This window comes from Bombyx mori, chromosome 13 (assembly GCF_030269925.1).
Source record: "Bombyx mori chromosome 13, ASM3026992v2".
Lineage (NCBI taxonomy): Eukaryota > Metazoa > Arthropoda > Insecta > Lepidoptera > Bombycidae > Bombyx > Bombyx mori.
Window position 1 is genome coordinate 5,185,020 of NC_085119.1, and position 26,524 is coordinate 5,211,543.

The 26,524-nt window shown below is 39.7% G+C and overlaps 2 protein-coding genes across 4 annotated transcripts; one reads left to right on the forward strand and one right to left on the reverse strand.

The window, feature by feature from the left end:
- Nucleotides 1–1,599: 1,599 nt before the first annotated feature.
- Nucleotides 1,600–4,854, reverse strand: LOC101742940 (uncharacterized). Its single transcript, XM_004927901.5, has 3 exons — nt 4,533–4,854; nt 3,641–3,779; nt 1,600–1,965 (listed from the first exon to the last, which is right to left on the reverse strand). Exons 1-3 carry the CDS (start codon nt 4,655–4,657, stop codon nt 1,732–1,734), a joined length of 498 nt encoding a protein of 165 aa, XP_004927958.1. The 5' UTR covers nt 4,658–4,854; the 3' UTR covers nt 1,600–1,731.
- A 1,558-nt stretch (nt 4,855–6,412) lies between these two features.
- On the forward strand, nt 6,413–25,070 carry LOC101742063 (uncharacterized). Of its 3 annotated transcripts, none has more exons than XM_012691722.4 (17): nt 6,413–6,824; nt 8,141–8,288; nt 10,691–10,796; nt 12,452–12,510; nt 13,787–13,998; nt 14,079–14,177; nt 15,026–15,130; nt 15,211–15,289; nt 15,606–15,823; nt 17,338–17,572; nt 17,968–18,069; nt 18,137–18,271; nt 18,884–19,183; nt 19,262–19,375; nt 19,942–20,097; nt 22,791–22,975; nt 24,861–25,070. In XM_012691722.4, exons 1-17 carry the CDS (start codon nt 6,595–6,597, stop codon nt 25,000–25,002), a joined length of 2,625 nt encoding a protein of 874 aa, XP_012547176.1. In that variant the 5' UTR covers nt 6,413–6,594; the 3' UTR covers nt 25,003–25,070. The 3 variants fall into 3 exon arrangements, with proteins under 3 accessions (XP_012547176.1, XP_012547177.1, XP_021204766.1); XM_021349091.2 differs by lacking the exon at nt 6,413–6,824 and adding an exon at nt 7,371–7,606; XM_012691723.4 differs by lacking the exons at nt 22,791–22,975; nt 24,861–25,070 and having other exon boundaries at nt 19,931–19,978.
- The last annotated feature ends 1,454 nt before the right edge of the window (nt 25,071–26,524 follow it).

Sequence of the window (26,524 nt, forward strand, 5' to 3'; positions counted from 1 at the left end):
ATATGCGGGCTTCGGATAGCCTGCCGACTGAGAAGGCTGGTGGTCGTGGCACCGACGACCGCCGGTCCGGCGTCCTGAGGGGGAGGAAGATGGGATTAATGTGCTCCGCACTAAGCGCTTCACTTTCCCCCCTTTGCCTTTTCATGAGTTCTGTCTCATGCGAGGTTTGGACGTTGGTTGTTGAGCGACAGGAGGTTTTAATCAGTTCGACTTTGACATGCCCCGCCCTTCATCCCCAGTGGAGAGCGGAAGTCCGGCGATTTCCACCTGACCAAAAAAAAAAAGAGGCCACGACGACTTCGACGACTATATTTTTATAGAATACGAGAAATTACGCGGAGCTATTTAGTTTAATTCTTTACATTCGCCCATCTTCACAGACGCAGAATTGTAAAATTAGCTGTATATTAGCTATATAATAACACACGTTTAAATCTGAAGAAACACTAAAGTACATGAAAAATGTTTCATAGTATTTCTGTCAAAAAGCCTCTGTTAGTCGATTGTAAAAACGCAACAGAACACATAAAAATGCACTTTTAAAACAAATATTAACTTGCCGTTACATTACTTGGTATCTATTTCGTCTTTTATGTATGGAAATTGGTGCTTGTGATGGAAATTGGGATTATGATTTTTTCTACCTATTCGCTGGTAGCCTACGAAGCTATTTCAGCTACACCCGAACAGCTAGGTGAGCTCACGGGCTCAACCTAAAAGAATTTGCTGACACTAGCCCAAACAAGAGCAGTGCTTCGCAGAATCTACCACCGGATCGTATTGCGATCGACTGAGAAGATCCGGGGAGAAACTCAGTGGGCTGTGTCTATGGGTTATTTCGTTCGTCAAACCCTTTCGTTCGACAGTACTACACGTTTGAACCTGCAGAAACAATAAATTAACAAAATAAAACAAATCACACACCGAAAGTCTTAATAATTTGGGTTTTTTTTACGCCGTAAAGATTACTGGTGGCCCTATCCAGTTTCACCAAGACAGGTGGGCGAACAAAGGCTCAGTCAGGAGAGATGGGATTTCCTAACAGCTGCCCGAGCGGCTCCAAAGGGGACCTAAGAACTCAAGAGCAGCTGCTTCGTGAATGAATCTACTACCGGAACCTTAACCTGGCGAGAAACTTAGCGAGCTTGACGTATAAGTTACGTTGCACGTCGAACTCTTTGCCAAATTCGGCGAGTGCGGTTACCAGAGTCCCTAAGCCTGTTTCTAGTGTTAGAGCTGAAGTCGTCTAATGCAAGAATGGATCCGTAACGACGTGTCTAGGATGTCGAAGGTGACAGGCTCCTGCGTGAGCAGGAGTCGGGGAGTACTCAGCGGCGGCAACGTTAAGATGATTATCATGACGCATATTCTTATTAAAGTACCTTTCCGACGCTGACTTCAGGCATTTCCGGATCGATTCAAGACCCAGGTCGTCGTATAAGTCGACCTTACCATTACCGACTACCAACTAGCTTTGTTTACAATTTACAGCTGGGCATATTTATATAAAATATACTGAATGGCCTATAAGACACTGTAACGACCATAAAAAAGTCATTGTTAGACATAGTTACAATATTTAAAAAATATGACAATAAATTGCTATAGATGGAATTTTTTTATTTTAGCTTTCAAGTTCATTGAACAGATTGTCACATCAGAATCTCGTCATAACTGAGGCATATTACTTTTTATTTCTTTGGTAATTCTTTTAGCTGTGTAATTGTGTACTTATACTTTTCTACTCAGATGTATGTTGTTTTTTTCTACAGCAGGATTTTTTATAGGAGAAGTATGTCTTGATTTTTTATTAGAATGAATTAATTTTTTTTCACAGTTCAAGGTATCAGCTGGTGGCGAAAGTTGTCGCCGAGTTTTAATTTTACGCTTTCTTCTCAATAATTTGTTTTTCCGCGATTTTCTATCGATTTCCTTCGAGCATGGTGAGTGATCGTCTTCAACCACCTACAAAATAATCTGGAATTAAGTCTAAATAAATAACGGCGAAACTGTGATGTTCAGTAACAAATACCTTAGGAGACATACTATAGAAGCCAGTAGAGCTTAAAATTCATGCGTCAACATGTGCACCGCCTCACGGAGCACATTCTTGTGGGGCTTAATCGACCAAAACCGTTATACACGGGAGCTCTCTTCTTCGACGTCGCAAAAGCGTTCGACAAAGTCTGGCACAACAGTTTGATTTTCAAACTATTCAACATGGGCGTGCCGGATAGTCTCGTGCTCATCATAAGGGACTTCTTGTCGAACCGCTCTTTTCGATATCGAGTCGAGGGAACCCGCTCCTCCCCACGACCTCTCACAGCTGGACTCCCGCAAGGCTCTGTTCTCTCACTCCTCCTGTTTAGCTTATTCGTCAACGATATTCCTCGGTCGCCGCCGACCCAGTTAGCTTTATTCGCCGACGACACGACTGTTTACTATTCCAGTAGAAACAAGTCCCTAATCACGAAGAAGCTTCAGAGCGCAGCCCTAGCCCTAGGACAGTGGTTCCGAAAATGGCGCAGAGACATCAACCCAGCGACAAGTACTGCGGTGCTATTTCAGAGGGGAAGCTCCACACGGATTTCCTCCCGGATTAGGAGGAGGAATCTCACACCCCCAATTACTCTCTTTAGACAACCCATACCCTGGGCTAGGAAGGTCAAGTACCTGGGCGTTACCCTGGATGCATCGATGACATTCCGCCCGCATATAAAATCAGTCCGTGACTGTGCCGCGTTTATTCTCGGTAGACTCTACCCCATGATCTGTAAGCGAAGTAAAATGTCCCTTCGGAACAAGGTGACACTTTACAAAACTTGCATAAGGCCCGTCATAACTTACGCGAGTGTGGTGTTCGCTCACGCGGCCCGCGCACATATAGACACCCCCCAATCTCTACAATCCCGCATTTGCAGGTTAGCTGTCGGAGCTCCGTGGTTCGTGAGGAACGTTGACCTACACGACGACCTGGGCTTCGAATCTATCCAGAAATACATGAAATCAGCGTTGGAACGGTATTTCGCTAAGGCTATGCGTCATGATAATCGCCTTATCGTTGCCGCCGCTGACTACTCCCCGAATCCTGATCATGCAGGAGCCAGTCACCGTCGACGCCCTAGACACGTCCTTACGGATCCATCAGATCCAATAACCTTTGCATTAGACGCCTTCAGCTCTAACACTAGGAGCAGGCTTAGGGACCCCAGTAACCGTACTCTTCGAACTCGACAAAGAGTTCGCCGTGCAACCTAACCCATGAATCAGCTCGCTGAGTTTCTCGCCGGATCTTCTCAGCGGGTCGCGATTCCGATCCGGTAGTAGATTCATTCGCGAAGCAGCTGCTCTTGAGCTGTTAGATCTCCTTCGGAGGCGCTCGGGTAGCTGTTAGCAAATCCCACCACTCCTGGCTGAGCCTTTGCTCGCCCACCTGTCCTGGTGAAACTGGAAAGGCCTCCATCCGGGCCACCAGTAAATATTCAATCATAAAAAAAAAGCTTAAAATTTTTCCTTCCTATTATTATGTATATTTTTTCCTGCCTATTCGCTGGTAGCCTAAGAGGCTATTCCAGTTATATTATGTATACAAAATTACAAAAACAAAGAAAATTACATTTCTTAATTAAACAAAACTTACCTGATGATAAAGTATGTCGTCAGCGTCTTGTCGATCGCAAAATTCTAAAATTTTATTGCAAACTGCTCGCAAGTTTTTAATGCGTTCCTTTTTCTTTTTACCAGCAATAGATCTATCTATATCGTCAAGGCGGAGGGTTCTATATTCAGAGAAAAAAAACTTTGCATATTATTACAGTTTCGTGTTAAAACATTCTTTTTGTTTTCAAATTAAATTAGCTCCTAAAATAAGAGTTTTTATTTTTATTTTATTTATTTTTTATTGCTTAGATGGGTAGACGAGCTCACAGCCCACCTGATATTAAGTGGTTACTAGAGCACATAGACATCTACAACGTAAATGCGCCACCCATTTTGAGATATAAGTTCTAGTCTCAAGTATAGTTACAACGGCTGCCCCACCCTTCAAACCGAAACGTATTACTGCTTCACGGCAGAAATAGGCATGGTGGTGGTACCTACCCGCGCGGACTCACAAGATGTCCTACCACCACTAAGCAACCGTAATCATCCAACGCCAGTACAAAAAGCCCACCCGTAACATAAAATATCAAGAGAAGGGTTTCATAGGAAACAGCGCGAAGGAAAGCCCACTAAGTACGAATTGATTATAGAGAAGTACTTTCGCCTTTATATTCCCAATATATTATTTCCTTCATTCAGTTTCACCTCTTTATATTAATGTAAATAAATAAATAAATAAAATGTAATTAAATCGAACAACATAAGGACAGTAAAAAACGTATGGATATACGGCAATAGTAGTTTTTAATTGAAAGCAGTAGTCGCGAAAAACGAACAAAATACTAGAGAAGCGGGTATGTGTTTAATAGCAGCGGTTTCTCATGTTAAAACCTCTGATTAATTGACTTAAATCTACCAATGAAACTAACTTGATGACTCTTGGTTTGGTCGTGACTTCGTTGTCTTTTAAATCCATATTGGATGCTGTGATCCATATATCTTTGAATAACTGTCGTCGCTCAGCGTAACTTTCCTCTTTAGTCATCCCCTCCATTATGAACAGGAGTGGCTTTAAACAGCCCCCTTCATGATATTGTTTACATAAAAATATGAGACTGTTCAAAATCTATTCATGATTTTTGTAGTATTAGGTTGTTTTTCAAATTGTTTTTAATTTATTTACATATTTATTATTAAGAACAGTGGAACATGGTGATTTGTAATCTAATTTGACATTGTCACTAAACGTTATATGCGTTTGATTGTCAGTTGATTTTCATTATAGAGCACTAAATTAAAGAAATGTACTTTTAAGGACTCGTACGCACTATTTACGTTACAATGGTCCCTGTGCCTGCTCCTAATACTAGGAGCTTTTTTTTTTATTGCTTTTCAAATTTAATTTATTTATGGCTTAGATCGGTGGACGAGCTCACAACCCACCTAGTGTTAAGTGGTTACTGGAGCCCATAGACATCTACAGCTTAAATGCGCCCCCCACCTCGAGATATGAGTTCTAAGATCTTAGTACAACGGCTGCCCCACCCTGCAAACCGAAACGAATTACTGCTTCACGGCAGAAATAGGTGGGGTGGTGGTATCTACCCGTGCGGACTCACAAGAGGTCCTACCACCAGTAAGCTGCAGGCGTCTTATGACAATATTAGTGGATCAGAAGGATCCGTAAGAACATCTCTAGGGCATCGACGGTGACTGGGCCCTGCGTGAGCGGGAGTGGGGAGTAGTGAGCGGCGGCCGCGATGAAGTGATTTTCATGACACATCGCCTTGCCGAAGTACCGTTCCAACGCTGACTCTTTACGAAATAAAAGAAAAACAAAGAAAGAGGTACTGGGTGCATTCTCATTTACAAACACGAGATGAGAGCAAGCATTTTGAAATATTTTTGTAAATAATTAAAAGTATATAAATGTTTATTAAATATATGTATGTATTTTACAACTTCCCATAATGAGGTAAAACTCAAAGAATAGAGGTTCAGATAGCATGTAAGCTACCTAATTTTTTTTTTTATTGCTTAGATGGATGGAGGAGCTCACAGCCCACCTGGTGTTAAGTGGTTACTGGAGCCCATAGACATCTACAACGTAAATGCGCTACCCATCTTGAAATATAAGTTCTAAGGTCTCAAGTATAGTTACAACGGCTACCCCACCCTTCGAACCGAAACGCATTACTGCTTCACGGCGGAAATAGGCGGGGTGGTGGTACCTACCCGTGCCGACTCACAAGAGGTCCTACGACCAGTGATTACGCAAATTATAATTTTGCGGGTTTGGTTTTTATTACACCAATTTGGTTTTTATTACATCATGCAAATTAAGATGTAGTGATCTTCCCGTGGCAGTTGTTATCGACACGAGCGTTGTTCCTCTTAGTCGGCTAGTAGTCTGGATGACGCCAGCCTTCTGTCCTACTAGCTCTACAGTCTACATTATACTCGCTTCCTATGTCAATGATACCGAAACTCACAAACAATCAACCTGCAGTCCGATCCGGAATACCAAATATCTATCACAAAGTTTGACCGGAAGAACCTGGATCACATGATTCCGCAGCCTGGGTCACTGAGCTCGATCTAGATAAGGACCACGTTTTTACAAAGCAATCTTTGTCGTTAAGATTCTATGGCCTGAATTGGTGTACAACTTTTACTTGATTTTTATATAGTGGGTTCATAACATTTTATACCTATATAGTCTTAAAAGATAAACAATTGTTATATAAAACATGTGTGCCATGCAACAAGTCGCCACGGATTGGTCGATCGAGGCTGTATACTTTCAGTTTCAGTGTGGATTCAGTGGCGAACGGCAATCAACAGAACAACCCATCTCCCGAAAAAAAAAAACGTTTTCTCTTAATACAACAGAATAATAAAATTCGAGAATAGGTTTTTTTCTACATGAAGATATCGGGGCTATTGTGCTGTATCTATTAAATGAGTTTCTCAATATAAAATGTTACAAATATGCCAGAAAAATACGACCCGAACGCGCTATGGGTTGCGCTCAGTCAATACGGGAATGGGAATATTTTTCAAGTTTATTCAAAACTATTGGCGCAACTTCTGCTGCAAGAAGAAGCGGCCAGACAAGACGGAGACACGAGTGAGGCGGAGAGGCTCATACTTCCCAGTGACAAGGAATGGAGGCTTCAGCAATACTTCAGTCTTGTAGCGTTACAAAAAAACTTAGAAATGCAAGTAAAAATAATTACGATAAAATATTAAATATAAGGTGCTTTTCAGGATATTATCAAAATTACCACCCTTCTACTCATATCTGTTCATAAAATATTTATAACTACTGATACCATGCACCCCACGTCTTTTTTTACAGTAAAATAATTTTTTCTTACACTATTTTTAATTCAAATTTATTATAATTTATTTTCTATTTTTTAGTTGGATTTTCTATAAAAGCGTGTGTTGTTAGTTTTTTAAACTATTATTTATTTTTTAGTTGAATTTCAATTTTTTCAAATTTTTTATTATTTTAAATTGTCATCGGTCCTTAATAAGTGTACCAAATTTCGTGTTAATCCGACGTTTTGAAGGGGGTCAAAATCATGTTCAAAGATTCCGTTACAAGCCTACATACCTACCTACGTCTGAAGCGAATAAAAGCTTATTAAAAAAAAAGATAATACATTAAGGCCTAATTCAAGTGCGCTTATGATTTTTATTGAACCTTTTTTTTTCGACCATAGTGTACATTATGATTGAATGTTAAGTAAAGAATCAAAACAATAATCACTCGCGTTTGAAGTCAACGGATGAGACTGTACGTGTCAAAGGAAAACCAAAAAAATCGTTTTAAAATTTTCAGTAACTATATGAAAAAATAAATAAATAAAAATACTCGTTTCATAAAATTATTTTTATTATCGGTTCGAATGCACCGTAGTCATGCCTCTAAAAACCAAATCAATAACATGAGGCCTATGATTCTCGAAGATAGGACCGCTTTCACCTCTTTGACGTAAGTCGCATTAAATGTAACTACTACTAGTAACTTCATTCATCATTGGTCATAATTACATAATAAATTCATTTCCATACCCATTTATTTTTATATTTATTACTGATGCTTAGAGATACTGAAACTACAAAGCCCGTCAATGCGTTAAACATATGTGTATGTTGAAATGATTTTCAATTTTAATAATAATAATTCGATTAACCTTGACGCCTCTGATATTCTTGACTTCCTGGGGATAGAGGCTCTCCGAGTAGTGAAGACATTTACATACGATAGTGCCGAAGATTTTTTCCTATCCACTGTATTTGTAAATTGTATCAGCTACAAGCTCATCTTATGGCATGTAGGTACCTACGCAAATAAGAATACCTATCGGAGTTTAAAGGATGATACTTAATTTATTTTATCCGATGTCTTGAAATCTGTCCAGCATGACTTTCATTGTTTTTGAATTAATTTCGACCAAGTCTTCAGAAAGTGAATATTATAAGTATAATAATAAGATATTATATTCCTTGTTTTTTAAATACACAGTAATGATGACTCTGAACAACAACAAAAACCGGTAGAAGAACCACCGGAGGAGTGGGCACCGTGGAGCTTCGTGGTGCCTGCGAAGAATCCTCATGCACCACCACCGGTTTCCGTTAAAACTACCGGCCCAGTTTGGGACATCGGACAGGTTATTTATTTTAAGTTATGCTTGTAATATACTTATTATGTATATTGATAGCATTCTGACAAAAACCAAAGTACAAAGTTAATACTTTATATGTGCTACTAATAACTAACTAATATAAGTGCTAATATTTTTCTAGTACATATTACGGGTATTATTAGTATTAAAACATTGACAATGTGTATTTTTTTTTACTTAAAAGCCTTTGTCTGTTCAGTGACAAAATAAAGGTCATACACTAACCCTATCCAGGAAATCAACCAAACGAGCGAATACCCTTTACTGCATTAATGAGGGACAAATCAACAAACACACTTTTTCATTCATAATTATATGATTACTTCATAGATATCTTTAACTACAAAGAATACGATAATAGAGTTGCATTTTAAGATACTAGTCTTTCCGGGAATTAAAAATAAGAAACGGGTGTCTATAATGCCTCTTCGAACTACATTAACAACTTATTAACTAATTATTCCGACGTCTATTTAATTTGCGACCTAATAAAACTAGTTCTTATTTCCTAAGATACCAATTTGTACGCTAATGATTATAAAGGGTTTCTCTTCTAAAAAGATTTGTTAGAACGTTTGAAATTTGAACATATTTTAATATATCTGCTGTATTATTGTGTAACTGGTACCTACGCTATAAAAACAATCAAAAGTCATGATTAATCCGAAATGAAACTGAAAGCCATCAACGTGTTAACCGGAGCGATAGAAGGTTAAAGTAAATTGAATCGAATCAAACACAACAGGCAATATTCGGAAATTACCTACATTGTCTTTGTCCGCATTCACTTGAACTACATTGAGTAGATAAGTTACTATTATATGAAAATATCGATATAAGTAATTAACTTCTTTACATTATCACAAAATCACAAAGATTTTGCGTTTAATATTTTAATTTCCTAGTGATTAGGTAGTGAAGACGATTCTCGAAAACCTATGAAACAGTTTTACTAACACTAGTATTCCTAGTACTAGGTATGTACTAGCAGGCGCTAGTACATATCAAAATAAACACGTATGTTTTTTGTGACAATGACACAATTAAAAAAAAGATGTGTTTAACTGTTTTGGTTTATCTGACTTAACCAGGCCTCAAATTGCCTATATGCTATTTTGCTTTTGTCTATTTACCTATTTTTTGCGCTTTTTCTCTGCCTAGTTTATTCGTTCGTTCGAACATCATGATAAAAAATCATTAGACTAATATAAATATTAATATTGACTATAAATATTATTAAAATGTAAAAAGACACAGTACAATCTATGCGAAAATCATTAAGAACCATTTAACACATTCGGATTAGTAATTTTAAACTTTTTTTTTTTTTTTTTTTTTCCACAGGAGAAAATCGCCGGATCCCCACCCGCGCGGCAGGTGGGGTATGTGGGAGTTGAACCTCACTAAAAACTCCTGCCGCTCACAACCGGCGCCCTACCTCGGACCGGGCCGAAGCCCAGTCGGGGCTATTGAAACGGCGGGACAGGGTTGACGCAGAGCACATTACATCCATCCCACCGTCCCACGGACGCCGGACCGGTGGCCGCCAGCGAAACGACCACCGGTTCCCTCGTTCAGCGGGCCGAGAGCCCGCTTTGATGGCGCCGCGTTACACCTTCCCCCAGAGCGGTCGGGGGAACGCGGTCTACCATCACCCGGCTTCCTATTGCGGGTGAGCGTGCAGAGCACGCCACCCCTCGTCTGGGTCCCTCCCCGCACAAAACGGGTGGGACCCCTAGCTCTTAGGGGGCCAGGTCACGGATACGACCCCGGTCCCGACCCCCAGTAATTTTAAACTTGGAAGAACTTCTACTTTTTTTTCTATTCTCTACGCGCTTAATAATTTTAATAAGTTATAATATACTAGCGGCCCGCTCCGGCTCCACTCGGGTCTTTAACAAAAATTTCAACGATATTTGTAGTTGTTTTACTTTTTTTAAATGAAAGAACACTTATTGCGGCATAACTACAATAGTTAGACATTTCCTGTCTCGACACTTTGTGTAATTAAGTCGTAGTATTATTTTATTCTATCATCAATAAAATAATGATCAATAGTTTTCGCAGGGCACGCGATGTAAAGAATATTTTAGGTAATTTTTTACACCTTGGGTTACATTATTGGAGTTTAGTAAAGATCGCTAATTTAAAAAAAAAAAAATTATAGCCTATGTCACTCGGGAATAGTATAAGCTTCCAAACAGTGGAAGAATTTTTCAAATCGGTTGAGTAGTTTCGGAGCCTATTCAATACAAACAAACAAACAAATCTTTCTTCTTTATAATATTAGTATAGTGTAGGTATATTATAGTATAGGTATAGATATTCGAAGAGAAATATAAAATTTCACTGAACGTTAGATGCTTAATGTTTTTTTTTCTTGTTAGGTCTTAAAAGCGGCTCGTCTTCTCTGCAAGCCACCACAGCAAGTCGATTTCGAGGACGAACAAGAAATGCGTTTCGTTTATTCTGTTATTTATGACGTTTTCCGATGTAAGTTTTGTTTTCACGTGCATAAATACGCAATAGACCTTCCACAGAGTGGATCGAGGACCTATTGAGATTTGAGGGGATCCGCTGGATGTAAGCAGCGCAGGATTGGTGGTAGGACCTCTTGTGAGTCAGCGCGGGTTGGTACCGCCACCCTGCCTATTTCTGCCGTGAAGCAGTGTTGCGTTTCGGTTCGAAGGGTTGGGCAGCCGTTGTAACTATACTTGAGACATCGAACTTATATCTCAAGGTGGATGGCGCATTTACGTTGTGGATGTCTATGGGCTCCAGTAACCTCTTCACACCAGGTGGGCTGTGAGCTCGGCCACCCATCTAAACAATAAAAATAAAAATTGTAAATTCACAGCTTTGCCTAGCTCGGCCGTTACTCGTTTTTAAGTGTTAACAAAGTAAATCCGAAAACCTGTTAATCCGTGCGATACTCAAGCCATCAAATAGGAATACTTTCGCCTGAAGTGTCACGGAACAGCGCCGAGCTGTAAATTACCGCACGCTATTCGGAAAAGACCATAAACCTAGTTTGTAACTGTTGAAAACGTTATTTAAGTCTATCACGATGCTACTACGGTTCCATCGTGATAAATATTCGCGTGTTTAAGCACTTTTACACATGTTTGGATCTATTTTGAATTTGGTTGAAAAGTTTTCCTCACTAAATAAATTGTTTTTTTTATTGCTTAGGTGGGTGGACGAGCCCACCTAAGCAATAAAAGCCCACCTGAGGTTCAGGGGTTACTGGAACCCATAGACATCTACACATGTGGGACGGCCACCTACCAGATGGACCGACGACCTGGTGAAAATTGCTGGGTCACGTTGGATACAGGTGGCAACGGACCGGCCGCACTAGAGATCACTTGGAGAGGCCTATGTTCAGCAGTGGACAGTAGACAGGTTGAGATGATGATGATGATGATGATAGACATCTACAACGTAAATGCGGCACCCACCTTGAGATATAAGTTCAAAGATCTCAGTATAGTTCTCCTTCACGGCAGAGCGATACAGGTACGAGCGATTTGATTATGTCTGAGTTTAATACCGGCAGGATAAAACCATTTTTTCTAAGGACTACACGTGCAACTTCCTCTATGATAAAAATCACAATGTAATTTTTTTTTTATTATTTTACTATTCCTTTAATCACCAAAGGCTTAATATGAGCATGCACGTGTAGCACAGTCCCGTCTTTTTTTTACGCCAAAAAAGTCATCCGTTCCGTTTAGAAGGGGGATAAGTATTAAAAATGAATTGTAGTAGAATCTTCATTATGGAGCAAGTCATTCTAGTCTCTATAGACATTGATAACAATTTAATAACGGGTGGGAATGGGTCGGTTCTACCTATTCAAATGTGATTCGAAACGTGATCTGTGACAAAGTATTCCATGTGGCTTTTCAATAGTCAAGAAATATTTATATTTACTAGCTTTATACTATCACGAAATTTTGCTCACTAACCGAACGGTATTTGTTTCGAGCAGAATAAAAATGTCGATAAATTTGTGACATTTTGTATTTGGACTTTTTATTATTCCGCACTCGATGGTTACCTATTCGTATACAATTTATTGTCACGCGATGCGTCTCCTGTGTATTTTTTTTCCACGATACTGTAACTTTTTTTTGTACCAACAGATAAATGTGTCTTGGACCAGGCCATGGACGATATTGAGTTCCTGGCTGACTACCCACAGGTAAGATAGCACTCGATAAATCTGTCGCTTCCTCATCAAGACATTATGAGCGAAGATTCAGTAGATACATTCGCAAAGCAGCTGCTCTTGAGTAGTTAGGTTTCCTTTTCCCTTCCTTTTTCCTTTTTCCTTTAGGCCTAGGAGGCGCTCGTGTAGCTGTTAGCAAATCCCACCCGTCCTGCCTGAGCTCGTACTAGCCTGGTGAAACTGGAAAGGTCTTGGGCCCACCATTAATTCCTAAATGATAAAAAAAATAGCATGACTAAGCTAAAATGCATAATTATCTATACGAGGCATGTATATGATGGTAGCAACACATGAATTTGACCGACCCGAATATTGGTGACTGCTTTTAATATCATGTACACACGTCACCTTAACACGAAAACTCACCTAGACCTACTTTGTATACGAAAAAACCCTATTATTGTGTCCCGTTTTGATTAATCGTTAAATTATCGAGGGCTTCAGTTAACATGGGGGCGGTCGCACCATCATCGTACTTACTAGACTTTTTCAAATGTCATTTCCCATTTTCATTACCATTCTTGTTTTGAACTTCGAAGGTTATAACTTTTACAATCGTTTTCAAGGCCCGCATATTTAAATCTCATTACTTCATAACTACCGGTTAGGGTAGGTTCGACAAGATGTTACAATAAAAAGTATCGTCCCATTTAACTCGCATTACGACATTGTCGTGACTCGAACGATTTCTTTTCCGAATGCTGAGGACGCTCACGAAAATGAGCTTTATATTTATGACAAACTATTAAAACAGGCGAAACGAAAGAATCGACTCGATAGATTTTGGCTGCGATAAAATTCTACGAATTAGTGTCGACACGAAGGGCTATGTGTTGAAACGCTTCGATAAGGCACCCTACCTAATAAGTTTTCAACACACCTATCTAATTATTTACCTAGGTTCTTCTGGTAGATAAATAAAAAGTATCGCTTTAAGCGGCTCCTGCATAATAATATGAACTACTAGCCGTACTCGCCCGCTTCGCTGGGCATTTAAAATTAATATTATTATCTATTGTCATTATTATTAGGGAGTCCAACACTCAAATAAATATTAGCCTATCCATTAAGTACATGTATTTTCTACATGGATACTAATTTTCAAGTCAATCGGATGCATGGTTCAGTAGTTAGAACGGAACATCCGTAAAAACCACTGTAGATTTATATTTTAAGATAGATGTTAAACGAAAGCGTTTTTATTTACTTCAGTAAAACGGATTGTCTGTTCGTAATAATGTCATTTTAGTACACCGGCAACCGTCACATAGTTTGGCTATTCCTGATGGAGTTAGCGAGACGTCGCTGGGAGGCCAGACCAAGGGCAGAGCAAGAACGCGCTACACAACTATTGGAAGGCGCTGGACAACCATTTAAGGAAATGGAGAACGTTGTCTGGGAACAAAGAGTACACTTCGCAGCTGCCATCGCTAGGATTCGTATAAAAAATAAGGCTCTCTCGTGAGTAATAAAATAAACAAACAATGGTAATAAACAATTTTCCTCTAACGATTAGAGATTATTAACATTTTTTTTATCAGGTTGTCGGACCTATTGCCGCCACATTTGCGTGAGGAACGCATATCAGCGTGTGTCAATAAGGACATAATCACGGGTTGGGTTAACACTTTTAAAGCCAAGTATGTATAAATAATAATAAGTAGCAAAGTGAATATTTGTTTTTCCTTTGTCATAATTAATTAATTTTTTTTTACTGGTGGTAGGACCTCTTGTAAGTCCGCACGGGTAGGTACCACCACTCTGCCTATTTCTGCCGTGAAGCAGTAATGCGTTTCGGTTTGAAGGGTGGGGCAGCCGTTGTAACTATACTTGAGACCTTAGAACTTATATCTCAAGGTGGGTAGCGCATTTGCGTTGTAGATGTCTATGGGCTCCAGTTACCACTTAACTACCAGGTGGTGAGCTCGTCCACCCATCTATGCAAAAAAAATGCATTTTATTCTATATTCGTTGCTGGGTTGACATGTTTATGTGTAACTCGTTAAGGGTACAGATAGAAAACGAAACACAAATGATGAAGCTTTGACCAGGATCCCTTAGAAATGATGTTTAAGCTACATTGATAATCCCTTCAATCAGAATTATTCTCGTAACTGTTTGTATTAAACCATGCGGGCCGATAATTAGATTCCACTAATTTATTATGCAATTTGTTTTTTTTTTATTGCTTAGATGGGTAGACGAGCTCTCAGCCCCCCTGGTTGTTAAGTGATTACTGGAGCCCATATACATCTACAGCGTAAATGCGCCACCCACTTTGAGATATACGTTCTAAAGTCTCAGTATAGTTATAACGGCTGTCCCACCCTTCAAACCGAAACGCATTACTGCTTCACGGCAGAATACTTTCACAAACACATGTACATAGTAAAAAATTACGAAAAATTGTATCTGAGAGTGAATCAAATTACGCCATAGGTAACGCGTAAATTTACGAGAAAAATGTTATTAAACTATTTACTTACAGAAAAATTGCATTGCTGGTTAAAAAATTACACGAACTAGGATACTCTTACAGCAGCTCACGACAGCTTTGCGCCGGCGAATACAGATTTGATAGAGTTTGTCCGAGGTAAATTTAAATCAATAAAATGAAATAGAAGCAGTTATACAGCAAAAACAACAATGAAACGACTTAACACATAATTTTAGATTCATAACGCTACGACCTCCGGCCAGTATCAGCATTGGGAAATTGGATTTAGTACAAGAAGGAATTATTGTTCTTCAGGTAAGCTTGTTCAGTCAGAAATTTTTAAAATATGTATCTACGATTTTTTTTATTGCTTAGATGGTTGGACGAGCTCGCAGCCCACCTGGTGTTAAGTGGTTACTGGAGCCCATAGACATCTACAATGTAAATGCGCCACCCACCTTGAGATATAATTTCTAAGGTCTCAGTATAGTTACAACGGCTGCCCCACACTTCGAACCGAAACGCATTACTGCTTCACAGGGCAGAAATAGGCGGGGTGGTGGTACCTACCCGTGCGGACCACGAATGATATTACTAATGTATTTCACCGGAATACGTTACTGTTTGTTAGGAACGCGAGTTTTGCGAGGGAGCTTCTACGCTTTGTCGAGCCCTTCGCGCGAACTCTCTTCAAGGAGTGGTGGCCCAGACCCACGCGTCGTCCCCCCGTTGCTCAGCGTACCTCGCGGCTCAGCTGAAGGAACTGGCCGCAGTGCTGAAGGCCCAGACTCCTCCTGCACCAGCTATACCGGAACTCGGTCGACTGGTTGTGTTCGGAGCAGGAGATAAGTACGTTTGCTATTAGTTTTTCGCATTCGCACATTATTGACGGCATCTCAAAATCTCTTCTTCTTCTGAGTCGGTCTCTTCATTACTGAAGGTCGTGTCTAATCTAAAATGTGGACCATTCGATGCACAATTAATCTCAAAATAATTGTTTGCTTTTAGAAAAAAAAAAAAAAAAAAAAGTTTAATAAAACTAACAAAATACGCTTTTATAGAAACACCAACTAAAAAATAGAAAGAATTAAAAATAGTGTAAGAAAAATTGATGTTATTGTAAAAAAGCGTGGAGTGCTTTTCAGGATATTATCAAAATAACCCTTCTACTTATATCTGTTCATAAAATATTTATAACTACTGATACCATGCACCCTACGCTTTTTTTACAATAAAATAATTTTTTCTTACACAATTTTTGATTCAAATTTATTAAAATTTATTTTCTATTTTTTAGTTGCATTTTCTATGAAAGCGTATTTTATTACTTTTTTTTTACTATTATTTATTTTTGATTTTTTTAGTTGAATTTCAATTTTTTTTATATTGTATTGTCATCGCTCCTTGATAAGTATACCAAATTTCGAGTTAATCCGACGTTTTGAAGGGGGTCAAAATCATATTCAAAGATTCCGTTACATACTAACATACATACGTCTGAAGCTAATAAAAGCGTATTAAAAATAGGCTAATATAATATCGATCGATCATTAATAAGCTATATTCTTAATTGGATTAATAATTGATGCCGGAAGAAGATATCCAAAAAAAGGCATTGCTACAAATAAATCGAATACTTCTCCTTGGCATACACTGCGCCCCAATGACTTTGGCGATAGTGAAATGTGGCGTGTTATTTATTTGAGTGAAGGTCAATACTACATGCTCAAACAAACGCTCGATAAGTTATTACTACAGCGTTTCGTATGCTGATTTTATTTTTCCTTTTCCTCTTGAAGTTTAATATTTTTCCTTTAAAGTTTCATAAAAAAGACGAGCATGGTGGCATTTAAATTAAATTAAGTAGTTTATTAGGGGGGGAATATTCCTTCTCATGTTGCTCTAAAGTCTGCATGCAATCGCCTTTCATCCGCCGATAAAAGGCGATTGCATGCAGCAGAGATGCGAATGTTGCGATGGATGTGTGGAGTAACGAGAATGGATAGAATACGGAATGAATATGTTAGAGGAAGTCTGAAAGTGGCAGCTGTGACAGAAAAGCTGAGAAGTGCGCGTTTGGGATGGTATGGACATGTGATGAGACGAAATGAAAATGAGGTTGGTAAGAAAATGCTAACTATGAATGTGGAAGGATAAAGAGGAAGAGGTAGACCTAAGAAGAAATGGATGAATTGCGTGAAAGACGATATGGGTAAGAGGGGAGTGAGCGAAGAAATGGTATATGATAGAAGAGTATGGAAGGAGAAAGCATGTTGCGCCGACCCCAGGTAACTGGGAGAAGGGCAGTATAATGGTGATGATGATTAGGGGGAATATTAATAAAAATTTAAATTTATTTTCAGAGCCGAAAGTTATGTTTTAGCTCTTCGGGAGCTCGGCATAGAGGCCTCAGAGGCGCCTCACTCGGGAGCGCCAGTATGCGTCCTTAGCGAACCTGTACATTGCGACACTCCGACTGTGACCAACGCGTTAGACGGAGTGGTAGCAGCCTTGGCAACTCCACCCAACTCTTACTCCGCAGTCACGGATCCCATTGATCTTGTGTGCGGTCGTGGAGGAGATTTGGCAATGCTAGAGGTGACATCGGTCGATATTAGATCACAAAAACATAGGCAATTCAATAAATGAGATGTTTCATCCTTTTTTCATTTAAATGGATATTTCCGAATTCTAGCTTTCCTTCCAAATCCTTATGTTGGTTTTAGCTAATACAGAACCGAAATAATAATAGTGTAATAGTATCATTATCATCACCATCATCAGCCCATAGGTGTAGAGAATGTGTCGTAGCTAAGCATTAGATTTCATCTTGAAACTCTAATTGGACTTTAACTTATATTTCCCACTTATACTATTTCGAAGCCACTCATAATTCTGGATAAATTCCAGACTTGCCTGTTATTTACTTAATTATTTTTTAGCTAAGAATTTTATCGGAATTTTATATTGATTTCAATATTACAATCTTTCAGGTTTTAACCGAATCGGAGATTGACAGTAAAGGTAAAGCTAGAGTGCAATCAATTCTCGAGGAACAAAAGAAAACATTGAAGACCTTAATGTCTAAGCCTCAAGTATGAATTTCGAAGACTACAATAACCTTGGCTTATAGAACAAATGATGATACCATTTTATTTTCAGATCCAGTTGATATTGTACGAAACACATTCTGCATTAGAAGCCGAAAATCAAGCGCAAGTGACAAGAGCCGTCGCAGAAGCGAACAGATTGGCTCGGGAACGACACGCGTTGCTGAAAAGGAAACATCGCCAATCCGTACTTATGTTTTAACATTGATTTCACTCAAAACGATAACGAGGGGCTACACTACCCCAAGCACCGGTCATCGTTCTCGTCGAACCCGTCTCTTGCGACGAAGGGCTCAGCGAGTAAATTAACTCATAGACACAGCCCACTGAGGTTCTGGCCGGATCTTCTTAGTGGGTCGCGTTTCCGATCCGGTGGTAGATTCTGCGAAGCACTGCTCTTGCTAGGGTCCGTGTTAGCAACATCGTCAGATTTGAGCCCCGTGAACTCACCTACTAGCCCGTTGACGCTGATATGGTTTCTCTAGACCATGTGGTTCAACTTAGCTAGGAAAAATTAAGGCTATTTGATTTCGCTTTATACGCGACATTTATCTTTGTAATTAAGGGTGCGTTTTATTTGGAATTAGCATCAACAGTACGAAGTTTTTAATTGAATTTCAATTAAGTTTACTCCATTGAAATATCTGAAAATGTTTTTTTGTAGTGATATTTTTTCCAAATTTTAAAATTGAAATAGCTCTCCAGTAAAGTTGTAAAAATGTCGCTTAAACTAAATATTTTTTCATCCCTCTATTTATTCTTGTTGGCCACTTTACAAAACTAATTTTTACTATTGCAGAGTCCATTAAAGCACGGAATAGAAAACATTGAGTCCTTAACAACATTAGACAACACAATCTCTGAGGGAGACAGAGATGACCAAACGGATGATGAATTTGATTCAATTTCACCAAAGCGACGCACGTCTGGACCGTCGCCGCCAAGACGGAGATCTCAGACCGACGATACAGTGTTAAGAAAACAAGCGGATTCATCTCGTCCCGGATCAAGGCCTGGGACTAACAAAGCCCGACCTATACCTGCAGTACCCGATGACGCCGTCCCCGGAGATCCCGACAAGGATAATCCGGATATTTTTGTAATATTTACTAATCAAGTTAAATGTGAATTGAATATTTTGCCTAAAAATTCATAAGTATGTTTTTTGTCATTACAGGTACCGAATTGCGATTTGTTCGAAATCGCGACGTTGCCTAATTTAGGGAATGGTTTAGATATTAACTACATACTGGATCGAGACGGTTGTTATCTCGGCCTCATCCAAAGGAAGGTAGTCTATACAAGCGACATTACTTTCATTACATTTAAACTCTTATACCTCCAAACTGTGTTTCAAATAGGTTGTTGCTAGTAGTGTTTTTAAGGTAAAGACGAGACTAAGTAGATACTTTTTTGGTGTGTAAGTTTTATTTACGGCCTTGATAATTTGGGTCTTAGGATCGTGAATCGTCATAGACGTTAGAAAGAAGTCGGATATTCATGTTTTTATTGCATATATATGTGAATTATCTCAATTATATAGTTTAACGGCTGTCCTATTATTCAAATCGGAATGCATTATTGCTTCAGGGCCAAAAATAGGCAGGAATAGGCGTCGTGGTACCTCTTCGATTTGAATGCTTCAAATTGTAATCAGTTTTAATTTAAATAAAAAAACTTATGTAATTGATCTAAAACTTTCGTCTAGACTTTTGAAATTCCAATTAAAATAAACACAAGACCGAATAAAATTGATTTTCGCGAAAATATCCGTCGTTTTGGTCATAGATCGAAACGGTTATACTTCTATAATGTGACGTAAGCAGTGGAAATCAGATAATGATAGAATGACCGCAGGAGATAACCCGTTTGGACGCAAAGTATATGATCCGTATGGCGGAGGAGCGTGGGCTTTTCGGCGCGAGCGCGGCCGCCGCGTCCCCCCCGCGGCGGAGGCGCGCCGACACCGCGCCCTCGCGACACAAGCGGGCCCGCAGGAGAACCAGCTTTGAGGTACGCCATCGCTTGGGGTTCGAGAGCAGTGTGCTTGGTGCGAGTTTTTTTAATGTTCTCGATAGCGTAAAAGTTAGCTCATATTTGTATGGAATGGGATCGTTTGCCTACGCTCCGGTTAATTCACGGTGTGGTGAATTAACCATGAATTAACGACGCATGGGTTTCCCAGGCGAGAAACTCAGTTTCTCGCTGGATCTTCTCAGGGTGTCGCGTTGCCGATCCGGTGGTAGATTCTGCGAAGCACTGCTCTTGCTAGGGTCAGTGTTAGCTCACCTACAAACGTTAGGGCGAAGCTGAAAAGAGCCTCTCAAGGCTATCAGCATAGGTAGAAAAAAAAAATTATTTCGTTTGCCGCTAGGGGCGCTGTTCCAACTGCTTACAAAATTGGCTTAACTTTTACGCTATCGAGAACGTTAAAAAACTCGCACTAAGCACACAGACCCGCTCGAACCCACTCGCGGCTGACGTTACGCAGTAACGCGAATACTAAAAAATATTAAACAACGACTTGCGCTATCGGTGCCTCTAATGATTTATTTTTAGATGAGTGGTTCGATTGTTAATATGGTTATAGATTCAGAAAATTTATCACTCGGAAATTTCCACCAACAAAGTTAATTTCAAAATTAATAATTACGTGATTGCATTATATCGAAATGAGCAAGAGGTGGTCGTTTCTAGCCATCTTCATCTTTGATTATGTAATTTTATTATTTTTGCCTTTTGAAGGCCGGCGTGCATACTGCTCACCATTTCTTCGGTCACCGTCGCTTACTGACATGGTCCGATGTTTGGGCATAACCAAGATGCTGCCTAACGCTGAAGATTCTTTAGAATTAGTAAATGATAAAAAAGATTTCTGGAAATGCATCAAAACGTTGATGGCAGCTATGGGACCGTAATAAAATAGACGGTGGGATCAGCTCAAACTCTTAAGAGTTGATTTGACCACCATAATTTTTTTCTTAGGCCTCGTAATTTGACTAGCCGAATCACGATGCTGGGTCTTTTTGAGGTTTATTTTAACCATTAATAAACGTAGAAAGGCGTTCAAATTTATTGATTCATAAACTTTAATTAGCATGATCGGGTGTATCCACGGAATAGATAAATAAGGTTGGAATGGTAATGTAGGCGGGGCAAGCGTGCCACAGTTATGATTGTACAAACATAACTCGACCGATTCTTTCATTCTCCGCGTTTAGTGCCCTTTGGACTACTTTGGCGAACAGATCTCCGCTTTATAGTGCCGTGTTGTCAATTATAACTTGTAAAACAAAAAATCAGACCTCAAGTATAGAGCGAGGAGGTATATCTTTCGATCGGTAAGTCGAAATTACCATTTAATTACAATATTATTTGTCTAAAACATAAAAATATACTGAGCATTATGAAATTCCAAACATTAACAATATTATTGCAGCAAGTTATAAATAGCATACATTGCGCGATGTGTACTCGCCCAATGAACGCAATGACTAAGTCAGCTTCCAATGTACTACATGCTTTGCGTTCTCTACACTTCAATCTTTGAAATTTCGGCCTTTGCCCTGATTGGCCGTGGTGGTTTGTCGATAGTGAGGTGACCATGTGGTGAAATAAAATCATCGACAGAATTCTCGACTATATTTACATTTGACATGGATAATTTTTGCATTATTTTATATTTAATTAATGATACCTAGTATATTCTTAGTGAGACGTATTTTGAGTAAAATAAATATGTATTATTATTATTGAATTATTATCATTGAATTAATGTGAAGGTATAATATAAAGGGACATGTTGACCTCTCATTTACGGGTATTTACTATATTGTCTAAGACGTATTAAAATCTAAGTAAAATGCTATTTGACTTATGCAGTAAATTAAAAATTTTAGGTTTCCTAAAGAACCTAACGCCAGGGAACAATGGATTGACGTGACAGGTAGAGGAAACTGGAGACAAAGACTAGTACTATTTGCTCTAAACATTTTACGAAAATGATTTTACCATAAAAAAATCAGAATACACTTAGTTTTGAAAAATTCATTCGCAATTAATATCAAGCGCCAACTGCTTAACAAATAGGTTTTATTCCAGGGACAGTGACTATTTGTAATTAATAAAAGTAAAATAGTTTTCAATATTTATTTCATGTTTCATTTTCTCCATTCATTCATCAGATAATTTATCGATAAAGAATATCGATTTTATCAAGCACTAGCGTGTATGAACATTTTTATTGCCTTTTTGTGTGTGAGTGTGTATGCCTACGGATGTTTTGTGCTAGTTGCGAACGAATATCTGTCCTGAGATTTATGTGTGGGTGTTTTTGTTGTGTGCGAAATACTTGTAATCACAGTATGTGTATGTATAGAAATTAAAATAGTGGGGATGAAGCGCCGACACTGCTTCTAATACAAAATTAGAGCAAAGGCCTTTCCAACCTTATTTATCTATTCCGTGGGTGTATCCTTGAACAAAGCAATTTCACTGACTTTAAGACGTCCGATTAACTTGAAAAATGGACACGCATCAAAAACCTACGACATTATTATAATTTCGTAACATCGCTGTAATATCCTGACCGGTATAAATAGGATATAACATAGAAATGAATTGTTGGCTCAGTTTTCCTATTTAAGCGTGTTTTTTGTTTAGGTTTTGAACTACCGTCAATTGTTATTTTTTTATTGTGAGTGCAGGTAGAACGTATAGCCGCTCCGACGTACGCGTCGCTGTGCCGATCGTCGCGTCGCGGCAGCGCGCCTGCCTGTCTACAAGACGCGCCCCCCGAGCAACAGTTGCTCGAGTGTCAGCGGCACGCGCGGCGACAGGCGGCCGCGGCGGCAATTACTGCCGCGGCCTGTAACTGTGACGCCAGGCACAGGTAACGAACAGTTCGGATCTTGTTTTCAAAGCGAAAAAGACTACAACCGCGTGACTCGTGATGAGCGAATGTTACGCTTTTTTTTATTGCTTAGGTGGGTGGACGAGCTCACAGCCCACCTGGTCTTAAGTGGTTACTGGTGCCCATAGACATCAACATCGCCTGCCCCGCCCTTCAAACCGAAACACATTACTGCTTCACGGCAGAAATAGGCAGGGTGGTGGTACCTACCCGCGCGGACTCACAAGAGGTCCTACCACCAGTAAAAAGCATCACATTATAGGCCTTTGAATAGCCTGAAATGTGCCCAATGTGAAAATTTGTTAAATAGTTTTTGAACAATGATTTTTTATAGTATTCTGTATATATGAATTTAGATTTATAGATGACAAGTGCTTTTCCGTACAAATTTCAAAAAATCGATTATATTAATTATAATCGCTTTGTGAGTTTTCCAATTTATTGTACTACTGAACTCAACGAGACGCATTTATGCATAAATGAGGTTTATTGCGGATTCTTTCTCGATTCAGTCTACAAAACGTACACGCACACTTATTAATAAATTTGGTTTTATTATTAATTGTATTCATTTTGTAGCGCTTAATTAGCGCTTAAACTGACTGTGTAAGCTTAGTAAGTAGCGCATTATACTTACTAAGCTACAGAATTCGTTTGAATTAAGGTCTATTTACTGTGTTAGCTGAAGCTAACTGACTGACTGAATTCGGAACATTTGCTGTATTTTTAAACGAGTTAAAACATATTAGTGTATATTTATTTCATTTCATTGACTAGGTACTGAATATTTTTATATATGATAACCTCACTTTCCGGCTCACGCAGGTGCTCACTGGGCATGGTTGCTTGGGTGAGTTCCTGCACCGGAGCCGAGCCGACGGCAGAGTGCCACCATTGTGGTTGCGACTTGGACACGGCGGAGCACACGCTCGTCGCCTGCCCCGCTTGGGATGTGTGGCGCCGTGTCCTCGTCGCAAAAATAGGAAACGACTTGTCGTTGCCGAGTGTTGTGGCATCGATGCTCGGCGACGACGAGTCGTGGAAGGCGATGCTCGACTTCTGCGAGTGCACCATCTCGCAGAAGGAGGCGGCGGGGCGCGTGAGAGACACGCAAGCCCGCCGCCGTCGAGCGGGGGCCAGGGAGGCGGATCTCGCCCAAGCCCTGGCCCTCTAAGTGTTTCGGGTCCCCTTCATATGTCGGTCTGGGGACAGGCGAAGGGGGCCTAAGAAGACGACGTGCAAGCTGCTCTGCACGCGTTTTACGCAAGAGCATCCGGGTGATGGAAGGCCGGCTATCCTCGACCCACGCTGGTTCTGACCCAGCGGGGTATTCCGTAGGATAGACCATTCTAACCGGCGCCATCTAGGCGGGCTCCGGATAGCCTGCCGACCGAGAGGGCTGGTGGTCGTGGCGCCAACGACCGCCGGTCCGGCGTCCCGAGGGGAGGGTGATGGGAGAGATGTGCTCCGCACTAAACGCTTCACTTTCCCCCCTTTGCCTTTTCATGGGTTCTGTCTCATGCGAGGTTCGGACGCGGGTTGTTGAGCGACAGAAGGTTTTAGTCAGTTCGACTCCGACATGCCCCGCCTTCCATCCCCAGGGGAGGGCGGAAGTCCGGCGATTTCCTCCTGGTGTTAAGTGGTTACCGGAGCCCATAGACATCTACAGCGTAAATGCGCCACCCACCTTGAGATATAAGTTCTAAGGTCTCAGTATAGTTACAACGGCTGCCCCGCCCTTCAAACCGAAACGCATTACTGCTTCACGGCAGAAATAGGCAGGGCGGTGGTACCTACCCGTGCGGACTCAAGAGGTCCTACCACCAGTAAATTATTTAATATTAATTCAGTTTAATAATTATAGAACGCCATACCGTCGGGCATCAGCTGATGTGACGGTCACAGCGCGACCCGCCTCGCCCCCGTGCCGACGACCCTTCCCACTGGTAGTACACGATCTTAGACTCAAGTCTATACCTATGACTACCCACAAAATATTCGCTTGATATTATAGGACTTAGATCGGAAATGCTAAGCTTTTAGTTAAAAACGAAAATAAATCTATTGATAAATATTGTGCGTTACTGTTTTGTCTACGAAATTGGGATTTAAATTTAAACGTGTCGGCGGAATGTTCCTACTGGATACCGTAATTTTATATAAAAATATATTTTTCCTATTTACGTATTAATATTTTAGAATCAATAAAATGTGTTAAAAAAAATGTTTTTTTATTTTTTTATTTAGTAAAAATTTCTAAACGTAAGCTTTGGTGATTACCCTAAAAATTCTGTACCTATCTATACTCATATATAAATCTACAGTGATTTTTACAGATTTTTCGTTATAACTACTGAACCGTGCATCCGATTGACTTGAAACTTGGTATAGTAACCGGCAAACATCGTGAGCAAATGACCTTGACTGCGCAGAACCGAATTTTAGATCACTTTGGTGGTGAGGGTGAGGCGCGACGGCAGGGGAAATCGTATCGAGCGCGTTATTGGTAGATCAGTCGAACCTTGCGTCCCGCACCGCGCCCTCGTTCCGCTTGCTCCCAAAAGTACGCTTGCGTACAGTGGAAAGTCTATCGTTATTAATCGTTAAGTTATATTTTGTTATAATTGCTTGTTGTCTTTGTTGCCATTGCTATTTGTTGAGTTTTTGTTGATTTTTTATAAAAAATACACTATGCCGCGACAAACTGGTGTAGTATTCAAAAGAAAGGGTAGAAAAATTGTGTACGACGTATATTGCTTCATTATAAAACAGGGGAAGAATGATATTATGGAAAAAGTAAAACAGACTTCGGAAGCAACAAAAACATCAGTGAGTACTGTTAGGTGCATTATTAACGAAGCTAAAGGCTCTGGCTTGCTCATCGTGCTTGGGACTCCGGGTAAGAAAAGATCAGGGAAGAAGAAAGTTACCGGAATGGATAGTTTCGTTCAATCTGTAATAAAAAGATGTAATCATAATAACTACATAACAAGCAGCGAAACTCCGTACCGTAGAAAGGCTTCGAAAATTTTAAAGAAGATATACATTTTAATGGCTCGGAATGAAGTTTACGACGAATTATGAAAGAGCTAGGCTTCAGATGGAAAAAAAAAAACAGAAAATAATCGGAAGCTGGTAATTGAAAAAAGTAACATTCGATTACTACGAATCGAATATCTTCAAAAAATAATTAATTATAGACAAAAAAGAAGATCGAACCGACCGAGTCGTAAACTACACCGATGAGCCCTATGTCGACTTATCACGATGATGGCGACTCGGGTGATGAAAACAGTGATGATGATAATGGTCAAGATTATGATAACGAAAAAAAATTACAAATACCAGCTTCGCTTCAACTGAACGAAGACCTGGCAACAGCTCTAGTTTTGACTTAATAGAAGGAATATCTATTTTACCCCAAGATTAAATTATTATAATTATTAACCTATATTTTTTGTTGATGTTCTAATAAATATATAAATAAATACATATGTTGATTTTAATAATTTAATTGCATTATGACGC

Bases quoted from the DNA above. Each gene is read 5' to 3' on its own strand.
- LOC101742940 (XM_004927901.5), bottom strand. From the start codon at position 4,657: ATGGAGGGGATGACTAAAGAGGAAAGTTACGCTGAGCGACGACAGTTA. The intron at 3,780-4,532 runs GTTAGTTTCATT...CTCTGAATATAG, and splicing joins ACCAAACCAAGAGTCATCAA to AACCCTCCGCCTTGACGATA. The intron at 1,966-3,640 runs GTAAGTTTTGTT...ATTATTTTGTAG, and splicing joins ACGACATACTTTATCATCAG to GTGGTTGAAGACGATCACTC.
- LOC101742063 (XM_012691722.4), top strand. From the start codon at position 6,595: ATGCCAGAAAAATACGACCCGAACGCGCTATGGGTTGCGCTCAGTCAA. The intron at 10,797-12,451 runs GTAAGTTTTGTT...TTGTACCAACAG, and splicing joins TATTTATGACGTTTTCCGAT to ATAAATGTGTCTTGGACCAG. The intron at 15,290-15,605 runs GTAAGCTTGTTC...ACTGTTTGTTAG, and splicing joins AAGGAATTATTGTTCTTCAG to GAACGCGAGTTTTGCGAGGG.